This window comes from Scardinius erythrophthalmus (genome assembly GCF_964197995.2).
Source record: "Scardinius erythrophthalmus genome assembly, chromosome: 16".
In the NCBI taxonomy this organism is placed as follows: Eukaryota; Metazoa; Chordata; class Actinopteri; order Cypriniformes; family Leuciscidae; genus Scardinius; species Scardinius erythrophthalmus.
This window is the reverse complement of record NC_138236.1, coordinates 4,619,817-4,636,915: the sequence shown is the minus strand read 5'-3', so window position 1 is coordinate 4,636,915 and position 17,099 is coordinate 4,619,817. Positions and strand designations below refer to the sequence as shown.

The window sequence follows — 17,099 nt, the reverse complement described above, 5'->3', positions numbered from 1 at the left end:
TGCTATATTTTGCTATAAAATGTGTTTAAATTTATAGTTCAGATGAGCAAACCTCTCAAATCAAATAAAAAACAACCAATAATATGTCATGCAAAGGAAGAACACACAAAAAACAAGCATTTGTAAACGTTCTGTAATCTACAACATTTTTGTACCAGCATCTGCAGAGATACAATATAAATACAATTCTGTACATTTTATAATATTGTAAATACTATGTTCATACATTTTATGTACAGCTCCTTGTCAAGGAGAGCAGCTTTGTTTTCTTTTAAGTAAGGTCTTGGGTTTTTATTTAACCGTCTCCAATGACAGCAATAGTATTCACTTCTTATGAGATCCACAGTTCTTTAGGTAAAACAGAGCAATAATAACAGTACTGGTCATGGCACTAAACATACAAGCATTATTCAGGCTATGTCCCATTCCCCGATGTTGCCCGTCTCCCATTTATACCTATAAAAAAAACATTAATATTGGCTTTAGTATCACAAACTAATAAAATCTTTCTTGACAGTCAAACACACATGGATTTAAATGCTCGAAAGCTTCATTATTAGGCGGGTAAACCTAGAAGTCGATTATCTAAAAAGTCCCCGTTCATGTGGGGCTTGTGTCAGTACTTTAGGGCATTTCTGGTCTATAGCCGATACAAAGCAGATCAGATTATCGCCATTCTGCAATAATACCGGCAAGGGTCTGATAAAGAAAACAAGGTGCTCTCCGCATCAGGTGACAACAAGAGTTAGTCACTTCTGTCAACCTCCTGAGAAGCGTCATATCAGTATCTGAGAATGCGTAAAAATTCGTGCATTATGTAACTTAATGTGCATCCAGGATAAGTTACTCCAGTGCAAGCGTTCAGACAGCTTTGTTAATAGAAATATTGGCAGTCCTTCAACAGTTACAGTACTCAACAAGCCAATTACACAACAGAGTACGAGCGACAGGCTTGGCGTCCGTTCAAAATACCATTAAACTCAAAAAAATCAACCACATTTTTGAATATCCGATGGGCACGTGGTCTTCTAACCAGAAAAATGGCACTTAACATATTAGCATAAATCGGTCGAACAAATACAAGCATAAAACACATGTTGCCAAAGTAAGTTTGCACAGCAGATTTGAAAGGCTATGTCTTTGGTAATACCTGATATAATCAAACAAACAAAAATGTTCATAAACAGTAGTACATTCTTACCTAGAACAGACATCCAAATCTCAAACTCACTCAAAGTATTTTTTTTTTGTTAGGCATTGTTTGATTAATACATTTAGTCATATAAGAAGTGGTGAAGAATTAATGAAGATGGAAATTAGTATTTCAGCTATATCAAAGCTAACATGATATATAAAACGTGTTTGTGCAACTGTGCAACTCTCGACATTCAAAGATGATACTGAAATAAGCCTATAACTTCAGCACAACACACACAGGTAGTGTTTATTGCCACGGAATAAGAGGAATCAATAAATCTCTGATGTGACAAACAAATCAGAAGGATGGATTCTGTTAGCACTCGGTTTGTCCAAGCGGTTGCTGGTGCTGGTGTCGAAGAGATCGTCTACCAACTATTGGGTCAATGTCCTGCCCCTACTGGAGCACAGATTGAGGTTCGGTGTCTATGGACTGAGGCCCTCGAGTCAAACAGGATGGCTTCACGAAGACGCCATGACCTGTGGCACACCGGAAATACACCCTTCCCTGGACCGTACCGTTGTGCTTGCCTTTGGAAGGATGAGAAAGGTCTAAGCTTAAAAGGATTTTGAGTTGAGATTCAATTCAAGGTTACAAGGATCTTGACTTGAGAGTAATTTCACTTACCTACAGCAAGGTCCAACTCCACTCCAACCCAGATGCCTTTGGCAAACTCCACCCCTCCAACATAATGCACCATCCCACTGCGTTTGCCCACCCACACTTGCTCACCGGGGGCCATCCAGTCTGGCAACTGAGCAACTGGCGTGTTCTCGTCCTCACTGGAGTCCACCGAGAGCTCTGCATCCTCGAAGAACTCAAGTCCTCGAGATTCTTCCCGCTCTGGGTTGGCGTGAGGTGCAGGGACACTGGGAGACTCTTTTCCATTGTGGAGATGGCACTGGGACGGATGATCCACGTCTTGCGTTTTGGCTGGGGGAATTGATTCTGCCTTCAAACTAAAGTTACAGAGGTCGTCTACCCCTAAACCTTCATCTGCACCCTTAAAGTCTGTGAACTCTTGGCTGACGCTCAGGATGCATTTGTGGGGAAGCGAAGGGGAACAGTCCTGGTCGGTGCAGAGACGGGAACAGTGCTGAGTGGGAACGGCCTGGGCTGGATAGGATGATAGTGAGGGAACGGTCTCGGTTCCCAAGGCACTTCTGGAAGGATGCAACCCTCTTCCGTGCTCCTGAGGGTCTGCGGCTTCTCTGTTGTTGAGCTGGTCGCAACTTTCGCTGCCGCTGAAGAGCACATCGGACAGCGTGGCATTTGAGGCACTATGGGAGAAATAGCCGCTTGTGCAGCTGCTGACCGTGGGACTACGGGACACTTCTTTATCCGCAACCCGTGTTCCCGATAGCACCCCGATCCCAGGCGCCAACTCCCCCTGCACGCATACAGTCCCCCCCTGGGTCTCAAGACTGGCGTTGTACACCTCAAAGTTCGCAAACTTCTCTGGGATGTAAGGCTTGAAGTTTTGGAGTTCCAGAGACCCGAGACCTGGAATACTAGAATGGGTGAAGGCTGAATCCATGTTGGGATCCTCCTCCTCTGAATCCTGACAAATCATCAATGAACAGACATGAAACCAAACAGAAAAGTGATCAGGAGGGACGCTACTGCCCCCTTGTGATGAAACCCTGAAGCACATTAGCTACTTTCTATATTACGACTTTGTGTCTACAACACTGGATCTACACTTGATGACTAGTCGCTGATCATGGCCAACAGAGGGCGCAACAGGATAATAAATCTTTGAAGTCCAATTTTTACGCTTCGTTTCCAAAGACATAAATAAATGCATACTCTGAGAGCGCTCCCACATTTTTGATTCTACCTTATGGATGCTAAAAATTGATTGGGTGAATGCACGTTTTAAACACCTTATTGTATGTGTAAGTTAATCGCTGTTCTAAACTAATGCGCTGCTGCATTATAGCGCACACACTTCCAGACAGTCGCTCGCACATCACGTGCAGATCGCGAGCACATAAACATTCAGTAGTGCAGAAATGTATTGTCAACACTGTAATGTGATTTATTAATAAAATAGCTTAGAAACTGAACAATTTTAACAAATATTTCATATCAACTAAAACCCACAGCTTCACTATTAGTAGAGACGCTGCCAGGTGCAATTCACACGCAATCACTCTCTCACTAATGCATTCATATAAATATAATCTTTACTGTGCTACTTTATCTGAATCTGATTTAGAATGAGCAGAAATCTGTGAGAAATATAACGACCCAAAGACAAAAGAACTGATAAAAATAAGCTGTTATGTAGGAGCAATAGCCTTGTGGGCAGCGCTGTCATATGCCATATATGTCTCAGTCTCAGCTTGGGGTTCAGGCTTATGTGTTCATTAATGAAATCATCAGCGACTAGTCAACATCAACTCAAACTTTAATCACATAAATGTCGACTTAAAAAAAAACAGAAGTCGTTCGTCCCCTAACACACCCACATACAAGTAGTGTAGACAACTCTGTTGACTATAAAAGGACTGATCTTGTTTTGTCAGTGCACACTGTTCACATCTGGTGTAGACACGGTGTAAACAGAGTTTATTTACTTTGTAACTAGCAATGTGATATGTGAAGTGCTGCAGTCAGTGAGTTAAACACAAGCTGAGGGATTCATGCACACACTCAATGAGATGCAAATAATGCTGAGATGATAATGATGACAATGAGGCGGCAGCATCATAAGCTTCACTCAAACAGAAACCGTTTTAAAAGGATGCAATGCAGAAATCCAACCTTCCTGGATGCATGTAATGATGTAATGAATTTGGTTCTGAGAGCTTAGGAAGTTTGAGAGTTCAAGACAGGCCCTGTTTCTCAGTTTCAAGTTGTGTTATACATGTTCATGTTCAGTTCAGGTTAATATACTGCTAAAAATATGTTCTTACTCAGTCTTTTTTTTCCAGTACAAATATCATAGCATTCTTAAATCAAGATACATTTACTTGAGAAGAAAATTGACATATTTTCAGAAAAATCTAAATTAAGTGAGTTTAAGAAAAATATCTGCCAATAAGGTAAGAAAAATAATCTTGTTAACCTTTGAATTAAGTTTATTTTTCTTACCCCATTGGCAGATATTTGTGCTTGTTTTAAGCTGAAACTCACTTGATACTGATACATTTTTCAGGAAATAAGACTTAATATCCAAAGTGATTTTTGCTTCTCAAGTAAATGTATTTTGATTTAAGAATGTTTAGAATTTGACAATGAGACTAAAATATTAAGCAAGAAAATCAATTATTTAAGGGAAATATTAAGGTTCTGCATATGTGGGATTCCGTCAATTACTTGTCAATAAGTGCAATAATTATGCAAAAATAAGTTTGAAGTTATATATATCGTTAATTTAAATATATATTATATAGGTAATAATTATATACAATTATATATTTTTAATTAAATTATGCTTAGCATATTAACAAATTAGCTTGAAAAATGTTTGAAATTAAAAAAATATAAGACACCAAAATACAAAAAAAAAAAAGGTTTTGCTTTTCATTGTCTTGGACATTTGTTATTGACTGTTATATAATATGCGGGCTAAAGATGATTTTCTGTGGCCTTTGACGGCACACCACAGATGTTGTAAAAATCCCAGAGTATTCCTGTGTTTTAACAGGGCCCTGGCTAGTAGTATTAATTAGTATGCGTGTGCACGCAAGTCCAGGTAGTGACATGCATCAGACTGGTTATGCGTGTGTTCACTTACAGCAGCGTGTGGCAGTGTGTGAGTGAGATCAGTGCTGAGTCTGGGCTGTCTGTGATTGGCCCTGCTGCAGATGATGTCACTGCTGCTGTGGCCCTCGCTCTGAGCCCTGGGTCTGGACCAGGGGCCGGTGAGGCCCGACACGCTGCTCTCCACAAACCAACGCATGCTCTGCAATCAGGTGACAATAGCACACTTCACACAGGCCATGCAGCACAGCGAACACTCACACAGGCTGTTGAGTTAGACACCTAAGCACATGCACTGGATGAGGACATCAGCCGTAGAATCAGGAGTAGTAAAGGAATAGTTCACACAAAAGCTTTTTTTTTCTTTTTTTTTCAGATGAAAAAATCAGATGTTTTGTATTATGTCAGAGCTGCTCTTTTCCACACATTGCTAGTGGATTGTGGCTTAAATATCACACGAGTCATAGACGAGTGACACTTTTATGTCAGTATAAATCAGGGTTATTATTATTGTTAATTAAACCTATTATTTAAATAAAGCTGCAATAAAATAAAAATAAAATAAATATTAGATGAAAACTTTCAGTTAGATGCCAAGGCAACATTTCATATTTTCGTTTAGTTTAAGTTAAGTACAAAAATTAACATAAACTGAAAAAATAAAATAAAAAATAAACCCCTTTGAAGCATACGATCACACCGGAGTGATCACTCTAGGCCAAAGACTGTAGAAAAAGATGGATAACGTGTCTCCACTTCCTTCAGCTGTAGAAAAATGAAGCCAAAATATCCCAGAAACAGTTGTTGCCGATTACATCATTCGTTATCGGTTAGTAGAGATTACTGCAGAACAACTCATTATGTCGGTGTGAAATAAACAGTTATGGAAATGTAGAAATTAAAGTTAAAGCTCCCATCTATCTCCTCCCCGAAAAAGTCAATTGGTGCCTCCGTGATTACTTCACTCAGAGAAGCTGTCAATCTCAGCTGTCAATCATGACGTCACACTCCTGTTTTTATAGCATCAAATAACTAAAACCAAACTTATTTCGAAAAAATTAACACTTGAACTTTCATCACGACGCTGGTAGATCATGTGATAAGGGCAACATGGCGAATGGATTACATTCATGCTACACATATTAATACTAGACAGAACATACTTTTTTAGTGGTCGTGAATTACCTATTCAAATAAGTACCTGCTCAAGAATATGTGATTTCGGACGCAGCCGATCACACTCCGGTGTGATTACAACGTTAAGTGGGTCATGTGATCAACTGCTAAATTAAAATGTGCTTTTGCATTCAGCGCTATATCATATAGCAACTATTCAGTGTTTTCAATCATATGTTTAATTTTAGATTTCAGACATTTGAATACACACAAGTACTAGAAAAAAGAAAAACACATTTATAGTTTGTAAAATATACAATGATGTCTATGTAAACGGCAATAACAATCCTTTCAAATATAATTTGATGACGTGTTTTAGTTGCGTTATAGATCAACTAACATGACCATTATAATGTGTTTCAAGTTCAACACATTCACTTACATTTATATACCTGATATTTTATAATATAGTTTTCAAGTTTGTGAGTATTTTGAATAGAACATTTAAAATTAAATAAAAGCCATAGATCAGTCATCCAGCGCTAATGTGGCTGCGGTGTGTCAAGTGACAAGAATGAGGCGTTGCCATGGAAATAATGTTACATTTTCTAATTATAACAGTCGCCTTAAAAAACTCATGCTGGGGACTCAGCTAGAATATTTTAAACTTATGTGTAAAAGGGTTAAAAAAATTATAAAAATGACAAAAACACATTACAAAATTTAGAAAAATTAGACAAAAATTTAAACGTCAACTGAAAATATAAAAACAAAAGCTAATTATTAATATAATAACTAATTTATAACTCTAAATAATATTAAAATAACACTGGTATCCATCGCTGTACACTTTTCTTGCATGGAAGAGCAGCATCTATTTTTGTGTTTCATTTGGAAAAGTAAATAATTGGAATGACATGAGGGAAAGTACATAAAGACAAAGTGAATTTACATTTTTATGTGAACTATTGCTTTAAACTCATTCTGCTGGTTAATAGGTACAGTATCATGTACAGGTCAGTCTGAATACATTGAATAAATGAACAGGCTTGAGGGACTGAGGCATGCTGGGTACAGGGTCCAAAAATGAACTTCCACACCATCTAATAGGGGACGAATTAAGAGAATTCACAAGCAATACATTTTCCTCACTGAATAAAAATATATATTTTTATTGAAATAATATACTTGTGTTTCTCGTATTTTCATTTGGGTGGTTAATTCTCAGCAGACAGTAATTAAATTCTCAGCCAATTAGTGAATAACTCTTTTACTCACATTTGGAACTTAATTTTGTGTTAATTTTGGATCCTGGCTGAAGCTTCATGCATGTTCCAGTTATACTTGGCCACATAATTGTGTTTCCGCAAAACGAGTATAAATCTAATCTTCAATTCCTGCAGATCAGAGGCTCATGTCAACAAAAGCCACAGATGTGAGCTGCATCTTTCTTATCATCAGCTACTATCAAGATCAAAGACCGCAATAGGAAAGAGAGAGCTGCATCAGCACTGGTAATTCATGATTGGTAAATGATAATTTAGTCTCACTGTGTCTAATGAAGATGATTGTGTGTTGAGCTTCAGGATGCAACGGCAAATTTTCTGTTTCGTTTGTGGCAGTTTGCGCAAGCCGGCAAATTATCATTTACCAATCATGAATTACCAGTGCTGATGCAGCTCTCTCTTTCCTATTGCGGTCTTTGATCTTGATATAAATGTAATGAATTATTATTATTATGATTTTGGTTTGATTAAAACAAACACCATTGCGATTGCTCTGTTAGTGCGGTTTATTTGAATAAGTGTGAACGCTGCCATCTGAATCCTGGTGACACCAAACAAGACGACAGAGACCCTGAAAACATGGGTCTCGTTTTACTTTCAAATGAACTCTGGTGCGGTTCGACTGAAATATGAACGCAACACGGACCAAAGACATGTAAACGAACCAAAAACAGGACATGATGTCTCAAGATGCAACCCTAAAAAGGACAGAATGCTCAGCATACCTGTTTTTAGGAGCTAATTTGCCCATTACAGTTCGGTCTTCTTGTAGCAGATCTTGTGTGTGTGACGGAGGAATTCCTGGCACTGTTTCAACTCCTTTACACATCTGATGCTCTTTCTCCTATTGCGGTCTTTGACATTTATATTAGCCGATGATAAATAAAATGCAGCTCATATCTGTTGCTTTCCTTGATGTGAACTCCATTGAGTTGGCATATAGTGTGGGAATTGAAGATCAGATTTATATTCGTTTTGCTGAGACACATTGACGTGGCTGAGAGTAAATTAAACCGTTTTAACAAATCGAGAGCTATCAGCCAGGTGTAAAAAGGCCATTAGAAACTCTTTTAAAAAGGCATTAGAGCCTGGAATCAGTCAGGTCATAAAATATAATGAAAAGAGAATGTGACGGGTGGAAGCACAACATGAGTGAGAATGAGACACATAATGAGAGTGAAGCATCATGTGTGTGTGTATGTGTATGTGTATGTGTATGTGTATGTGTAAGTGTGTGTGTGTGTGTGTGTGTGTGTATGTGTGTGTGTGTGTGTGTGTGTCTGTGTGTGTGTGTATGTGTGTGTGTGTGTATGTGTAAGTCTAAGTATAAGTGTAAGTGTATGTGTATGTGTATGAGTATGTGTATGTGTGTGTGTCACCTCCTGTCCCAGAAGTGGCCGCGACTCCAGAGAACGCTTGACTTTGTTCTCCTCCTTCACTGGCATGAGAGATTTGAGGAACTTGGGCGGTTGAGGCGACAGAACTTTAAACGGACTCGAGTTAAAGAACGTCGGACTCTCTGGCACCGACCCTGAGGAGAACGTTAGCATGAAATGAGGCTGATTAAATCTCCTCCAAAGAAAAAGTCAAAAGGTCAAAGAGGATGACAAGCCTATAATGGAGAAATTATGGGAAATTTAGCATTCCAACCCTCTTAAAAATAAAATGTTAATAAAAAATATACAATATAATTTAAGATTATTGTAATTAATAATATCATAATTTGTGCTCAATTATATATATTTTTTATAAGTCTTGAAAAGTTACATAGTATATTTATATTAATGCTGTCAAATTGCATAAAAAGTTTGTGTTTATATAATATGCGTGTACATATACATACACACATATACTATACATTTATATTATGCTCACACATACAGTATATATAAACACAACACAGTACATATATAAACAAATGTTTATGTTAGATGCGATCAATCGCGATTAATCAATTTGACAGCCCTAATATATATATATATATATATATATATATGAATGATTTAATTCATAATATTAAATTATTTAGTAATAATATTCAACAATTTAATATTTTTAACTACAGTAAAGTTTTTTTAAGACTAGAATGCTTGCTTAAAAACATTTTTTGTCTTTCATATCATCCCAGGTGAAAGAAAAGTTCACCATTACACATACATTTACCATGATTCTCTTTGTTTTTAACAGGCGTTTCTTTAGAGAGAGGACTGTTGAGTGAGGCTTCATGCAGGTTGGATTCACTGACGTCCACGTGACCGTCACAGTGAGCCTGTGGAGAGGGAGTCGAAGCTCAGACAGAGACACTGACAGCAACACACGGTCTGTGAACTTACTAAGTATTCACTAACCTTCATGTCTTCATCCTCACATCCTGTCCCATCTGATTTACAACAAGAGGTCTAAACAAATATATATTACAGATTTGTTTAAGTCCTGTCACACATTGAAGAGTGTTTATACATAAGCAGAGAGTAGATCGGGTCTTACGTGCTGGACGTTTGGCGTGCTGAGACTGCGCCGTATGTGTCTGCCTTTAACAGAGAGAGCTTCCTTCACCGTCACGGCCTGAACGAGCACATAAACACACGCTAAACACTCCAGATGCATGAAACCAGCAGCTAGCAAGACGAAATCTTGCTGAAAGTGAAGCCGTACCTGCCGGAGTCTCTCCAGACACAGAATATTGTCCACCTCCAGCACTCCTCGGGTGTATTTCTCAATGTACGTCTCTCCGTCAAGAGTCTCCTCGCTCTCTCCTCGCGCTGCCATCAAGGCCAGAGTCTCGCGCTCCTCCGGCTCTTCGGACGCCTGTTCACAAACACACATGTGTGTGTATGTGTGTGCTTGGTGCATTCAGAAAGTAGAATATGAAGAGAAAATAATGTGAATTTGTACCTTTGGAATGTTAGACACGATCTCATACGTCACTCCACATGAGTAGAGAACGTTCTTCAAAGACATCCGTCTCTTCAGACTCTGAGTGAAACTCTACAAGACATATATAGTCATATATTTACATTATTAACATTTACATGCTAATCATACATGTACTTACAGCTCAATAAACTTAAACAAAAATGGCTATATATGTATCCACACACACACACACACACACACACACACACACACACACACACACACACACACACACACACACACACACACACACACACACACATACACACACACACACACACAAACACACACACACACACACACACACACACACACACACACACACACACACACACACACACACACACACACACACACACACACACAAACAAACAAACATATATACAGATATGTGTGTGTGTGTGTGTGTGTGTGTGTGTGTGTGTGTGTGTGTGTGTGTGTGTGTGTGTGTGTGTGGATAATTTCTTTAGATTAACATTAATATATGGAATAGTTTTAATTTGCTTAAATGAAAGAAGTACAGTCAATAATAATAGCAAAAATACTTTATGGTACATTTATCTGGTACAATGGTACATTTATAGCATATTATTATATTTTATGTTAATTTGAATGAATAAAATAAATGTTATAATAAAAATAAATGACTATTACAGTAAAGTTAATCTAATGATGAGAATGTCTGAATGCATTACAGTCATGAGAATCTGGAAGTTTTCTGAAATGTTATGTTTAAATATGCAATTTAGGCATATCTAATTAAATATGCACTCATTTTCATTCATTTCCAGAACAGAAATCTAAATACTGGATAAATCCAGGATCACAATTCCTGTTTCATTAACATTAACATAACTTATTAAGCATACATATTCATACTCTTTAAATCTTAAACAGTAAATCTACTACCATTAAATTTTTTTTTTCTAATAAATCATAAATAAATAATTTTAAACCTACACATTACAAGAAATTGAATTTAATGGATAAAGCGGTATCTTAAATAGCAGTACTATTTAAAGTCAATGTAAAACAGGTTTATAACCCATTTTCCTTCAGTAATGTAACGTTTTTGAGTGCAATAAAACAAATGCCAAAAAAGAAAATGTAGACGGAACTTGATTTTATTCCTTGAGAACTGATTGTAAATGTAAACGTAAATGTAAATGTAGAATCAATGCACAATTCGACCAGGAAGATGTTTTTAAGAAACAATCACGCTGGCATTACCGTACACAAGCTGTTTGACTGTTTTCCAGACCTGTTTGTTGTAGATGTTGACTGCGATTCTCTTGCGGAGGACCAGCTCCATGGAGGCCGGATGACTGAGCTGCACCGTGGCTTTCACGATCAGGTAGATCCGTTCGTTCGGCACCGTGATCCGGTTCAGGTGGATGGAGTCGTGGATGGATGAATCCCAGGAACACACAGCCGACACCTGCGAGTAATCATGCGTACGTATGAGAAATCAGAATATACAATAGACTTGAGTCATTATTATGTTATTTCCCATAATTTGTGTTACCTCATCATCGCTGTGTCTGATGATGGGAAGGTAGAAGAACGGGCTGCCGTGCTCTTTGGGAAGAATTGAGTTTACGCCGGCAGCGTGAGGACACGTCAGCTGATCATTTACTGTCAGGTTATCAGCTGCAAAACAGACAAGACAGCTTAAAAAACAATCACACAGAAACGTCTCCTTTACAAGTCTAAATTATTGATCTAACAGGGGCATGCAAATCAGCAAAACCTTGAGCTCTTAAACCCTGGGCCCAGTTTTTCAAAAGTAATCCAGTGGGATTTCGGATCACGGATTGGATCAAATCTTGGAAATGGGTTTTTCAAAAGCAAAAGAGGGATTCTGAACTAAGATCAGATCATGTAATCCGATCTTAAATTTGATCTGGATCAAACCTGCCCTTTGGGTTTTTCAGAACTTTGAACTCGGTTTGGGATCTATTTGATCCAAAAAAACAGGATTATCCTGATCCCATCAGAAGGGTGGATTCAGTTGTGATTTTTCAAACCAAATAAAACCAGAGAGGTTTTTTTTTTAAGTGAATGATCACAAAATCAATGTTTACTGATGATATATACATTTCTTCATATTTGAAGCATATATGAAGCATGTCACATCTAATGAGATATGGTAAAACAACAAAATCTGCAATTTAACATTATAACAAAATAAGGAAAGTAAAATGTTTCTGTTTATTACAGTGTTTCTGTTTCTTAAATTAAAATAAACAATGGTTATTTGTGGCCACCGGTATTTTGCCAACTGTTGTTCTTTGCTAAGCCAGTAGGCTACACTGTTGGTTCCATTTAAGGCTCTAGTAAACAGGATTTGGTGATCCTGAAAAGTTCCTATCTGGATCAGATTGATCCAATCCAATGTTGCTTTGAAAAACTGGCTCAAAAGTAAGCTGGATTACGTGATCACGGATCGCAAAAAAAAAGGATTACTAAATCCGGATCAATTTTATCCGGATTAAACCTTTTGAAAAACCGGGCCCTGAAGATCAATATATCTCACCGTTCAGATCCAGGAACAGCACAGGAATATGAGCTTCCATGCCAGTAGGAGGAACCCTTGAGCAACAACAACAATGAGTTTAATATCTCACTTTTCCCCTAAAACTCTTATTCAATGGCATGTTTTCATCCTTTCTTGCCATTTAAGTAATGTTAACTTTAGGCCCATTAAAAAGGTTGTGAACTGCATGCTTTGACTTTAAATAATAACACTAAGAGATACTGTTTACCGTAATAACCCATGTTATTCAATTTCTTGTAATGTGTAGGTTCAAAATGAGAAGAAATGGTAATAGAAAATTACTTGAGTTAAATAAATTTAGCATATTCGTATATGTTCATTTAAATAAATAAAATAAATGTTATAATAAAAATAAATGACTATTACAGTAAAGTTAATCGAATGTCTAAACGCATTACAGTCATGAGAATATGGATGTTTTCTGAAATGTTATGTTTAAATATGCAATTTAGGCATATCTAATTAAATACCCACTCATTTTCATACATTTCCAGAACAGAAATCTGTTTCATTTGGCTGAAGTTAAAGAGCAACTTGCAGGTTAGAAGACCCAACAAGTCAATGTATAGAAAAATAATGTAGGAACTAGATTTTCTTAAAAAAAAAATTATAAATACGCTACAGTGGCTTCTGGAGTCGTTTTTGTGAGAAAATTTTACTTCCGCATCTGAAAATGGGCGTGACGGGCGAGAGTCGTGACGTAGCACGAGGGAGAGCGGTCGATTCAAACAACAGGGAAATATGGATTGCAATGACATTTCGGACGCTGAGGAAATTGTTGACGGACCACAGCCATACAATTATGAGCCTGCTAGGCTGCCAAGAGAGCAGGGACAGGCCAGGATCAATGTTAGACAGAACATATTGGAACTTACAATAACAGAAACTAAGCTTTGATCAGGCGTTTGTCATGCTCATTAATATCCGCCCAGACTATCGTTACGTGATACAACTTAGCGGTTTCTCATCGAGAGACAGAGAGATATTTATTCCTGCTAACATTTTTTGTTCCATAGGTGCTTGTGTGGGAAATGCGAGGCAATGTTTACAGCTGAGGAAAGTCAGTGTTGCAGGGAGGTGGATGCATACTGGGCCTTAGTGGAAAATGCCAAACTTCCATGGTTGCAGTTAGTGTTACTACAGTAAAGCCATGGTGAATGTTGCTGATCTGTGGACACTGGATAGTTCGTTCATTCATTGCACAATGTTTATTCCTGGTTTCCACGTCAGCGCTGTTTGATCCGTTAATAACGGAGAAATGTGAATATTTCTCACTAGATCTCGCAGTGATGTTATTACTTCAGTGGCGAATTCAAATGCTTTATTTACTGGATCTCGCAGTTAGGCTACAGTGTTGCTTGATCAGGCTCGCGCTGCACTGGTCCAAACTGATAAATGGTCCACACAAACACAATAACGAGTAGCTCAGTTTCGTTCCGCTTACATTGCGTTTGCCAGTTGATGTTGTGCTCGCGCCTACATCCGGCGGGAGAACCCGAAGATGCGTGCACTGAAAGAGCAACTTGCAGGTTGGACACCCCTATATAGCATAGTGTATGTTGATGATAAAACAACTAGATTTGCATAACTGGAGCGATATATTTTTTACTACTTACTATATTACTAGATTCCAACAAATCTCCAGGTCGATAATTCTCCGGAGTGAAATGTGCGCCACAAACGACCGAGTGTGCGGTGACAGACGCGGCAGTGAAGTCTGCTCTCTTCACCTGAACAAAACGCACCCAAGAACGAAAAGCCTTGTTTTTCCTAGAAGGAAAATGATGGACACGATGTCCTGACAGGCTGGATTTTGTGCAACCAGCACAAACACAATAATTTACCATTATGGCTTCTCTAAAACTCGATCTAAAACTTTCTCTGTCGCTCACTACTGCTCTAACTACTACACCCACAATGAGAGCGCTGGCCTGGCTGAACGCGAGCTCATATTTACCTCGGCATACGTCATATGATGCGTTGCTATAGGGGGAAAGGCGTATTCCAGAGCCTAGCACATTTTCATCAAAATCTCTACAACCAATTAGATTTCATTAGTAATTTCTACATATGTGTTTTTAAAAAACCTCTTCAGACAATATCAAGTATTAATTCAGTTATAAATTTAACCTGCAAGTTGCTCTTTAAAGTTTTTTTACATGGATATCTCATTTTATCACTCTATAAATTAGAAAACACTGTCAAAAAAGAAAAACAGGAAAAAAAAAAAATCACACAATGTTTTTAGGAATAAAATATATAAATCAGGTGAATGATATATGAAGAAACCTTCAGAATATAGATATAAATAAAACTGGAAAGTGTATGTAAAGCTGCTAAAGTGGAGATTTCTGAGAAAAAACCCACTGCCTTTAAAGATACGTATTCTAATTGAAACATACAGACACAAATAGATAAGGTGTGATAAAAATAAACACTCAAAAGTGTATTTTGGATGTTTTCTTACCACCAGTCTGAAAAAGGAGACATGTTATGGAAGCAAAATAGCCCATAATTGACCAGTGCATTAAACGACACTGGTTTCGCATGTAGTGTCTTGCCCTAATAATAGCTAGTAGGCATATCATTTTGCTGGAAAGTCTGACTGAGGAAAATGTCATTTTTAAAACGTGTCAGTGCAGTGGTTAAGTTCTCACCAGTGCGCTGGGGCCCCTGGGATTCCACTGCCAGGGGCCGGAACCAGCACTGCGTTCCTCTCCTCCGTCAGACCCACCCACTGCTCCACCAGTCTGGCCTCTCTTTCCTCATCCTCCTCAGACTTCTCTGAAAATCACATGCACAAGCATTATAGACTTCTATAATTCAATGTTAGGCTGCATAGATTAAGTCAGCTGGAACCGGGAACACTTCCCATAAATCCTGATGTTTTTCTTTTATGCCAAAAATCATTAGGATATTAAGTAAAGATCATGTTCCATGAAGATATTTTGTAAATTTCCTATCGTAAATATATACAACATTTATTTTTGTGAGTGAATGCAGCACAATCACGAACATAAATGGACAACTTTAAACGCAATTTTCTCAATGTTTTGATTTTTTTGCACCCTCAGATTCCAGATTTTCAAATAGTTGTATCTCGGCCAAATATTGTCCTATCCTAACAAACCATACATCAATGGAAAGCTTATTCATTCAGCTTTCGGATGATGTATACATCTCAATGTAAGAAAAATTTACCCATGTGACTGGTTTTGTGGTCAGGGACGCATTTGTGCATCAAAAATAACACCAAGGTTTATGAGCTTGAGAAGATGGCATTACCAAACTGTTTTTCACAGTCTAATTACTGTCTAATTCTGTTGAACCCAAAAGAAGATATTGAGAAGAATGTAACCAAACAGTTGATGGACCCCCATTGACTTCCATAGTATTTTTTTTCTCCTCCATACTATAGAAGTCAATGGTCCCCATCAATGGTTTGATTACCCATATTCTTCAAAATATCTTCTTTTGTGTTCTTCAGAAGAAAGAAACTCATACAGGTTTGGAACAACTTGAGAGTGAGTAAATGATGACAGAATAAATTTTAATAAATTTTGGGTGAACTATCCCTTTTTAAAGGGAGAAAAAAATTGCATAATATTCACAACAATCTAAATATATTCCTTTTCTTACCAGGCCTGTTCTACATTTCAAATTAAAAATGTAATCGTAAAATATATCAATGCATTACAATGCTAGAGCGATGTGTAAATAAGGTTTTCATTAAGACAACAGGAAAATTTCATCAAACTGTTTGAAAGGCGGTGTCTAATTTGTTTTAAGTGTAAAGTTGACATCAATTCTTTGAGCGATGATTTGACATTTATCCTCATGAACAGCAATAACAGCTTCATAACTGTAATCAAACTGTATGTAAACATCTGTAACCAGAAAATCCCAGAATGACACATGCTATAAACTCCAACCTGACTTATTGAAGATCTTCTTGATCTGCTCTTCCAGATATTCCCTGCGCTTGATGAGGGCATCAGACCAGCGTTCCCGCACACAGTTCAGGTCCTCCTCCTGTTCACATACAGCAGAAGAACAGTGAGACCTCAGCTAAACTGTATTTGCAGACCACTATTTAATTTGCCATCAGTGGGCTCATTTCAATTCACAATTTAAAGTGACTGGAAAATAATCTGAAAATCCCATTTGAATTACATTCCCACTGATCAATTCACTGTAGAGATTACAACACAGGGCATCCATCTCACACCGTGTCTACAGTAACGCGAGCGGCATGTCGCAACATGTCAAAATGAAATAACTCTTTTAATATAATCAACAACTCCTATGATAAGGG

General features: G+C 37.8%; 1 protein-coding gene across 3 annotated transcripts in view; it reads right to left on the bottom strand.

The window, feature by feature from the left end:
* Positions 1–102: 102 nt before the first annotated feature.
* Positions 103–17,099, bottom strand: part of kif13a (kinesin family member 13A) — an 86,107-nt gene continuing 69,110 nt past the window's right edge. The window contains exons 28-41 of one of the 3 annotated variants that reach the window (XM_081388787.1): positions 16,717–16,816; positions 15,442–15,568; positions 12,764–12,819; positions 11,753–11,877; positions 11,489–11,665; positions 10,207–10,299; positions 9,967–10,119; positions 9,799–9,876; positions 9,660–9,710; positions 9,475–9,580; positions 8,691–8,842; positions 4,944–5,111; positions 1,826–2,759; positions 103–1,728 (exon numbers count right to left, since the gene is read on the bottom strand). In XM_081388787.1, coding sequence (XP_081244913.1) covers positions 1,595–1,728; positions 1,826–2,759; positions 4,944–5,111; positions 8,691–8,842; positions 9,475–9,580; positions 9,660–9,710; positions 9,799–9,876; positions 9,967–10,119; positions 10,207–10,299; positions 11,489–11,665; positions 11,753–11,877; positions 12,764–12,819; positions 15,442–15,568; positions 16,717–16,816 — 2,454 coding nt within the window. In that variant the 3' untranslated portion in view covers positions 103–1,594. Of the gene's footprint in view, positions 1,729–1,825; positions 2,760–4,943; positions 5,112–8,690; positions 8,843–9,468; positions 9,581–9,659; positions 9,711–9,798; positions 9,877–9,966; positions 10,120–10,206; positions 10,300–11,488; positions 11,666–11,752; positions 11,878–12,763; positions 12,820–15,441; positions 15,569–16,716; positions 16,817–17,099 lie in introns of all 3 variants that reach the window. The other 2 variants (XM_081388788.1, XM_081388789.1) reach the window with 2 other exon arrangements.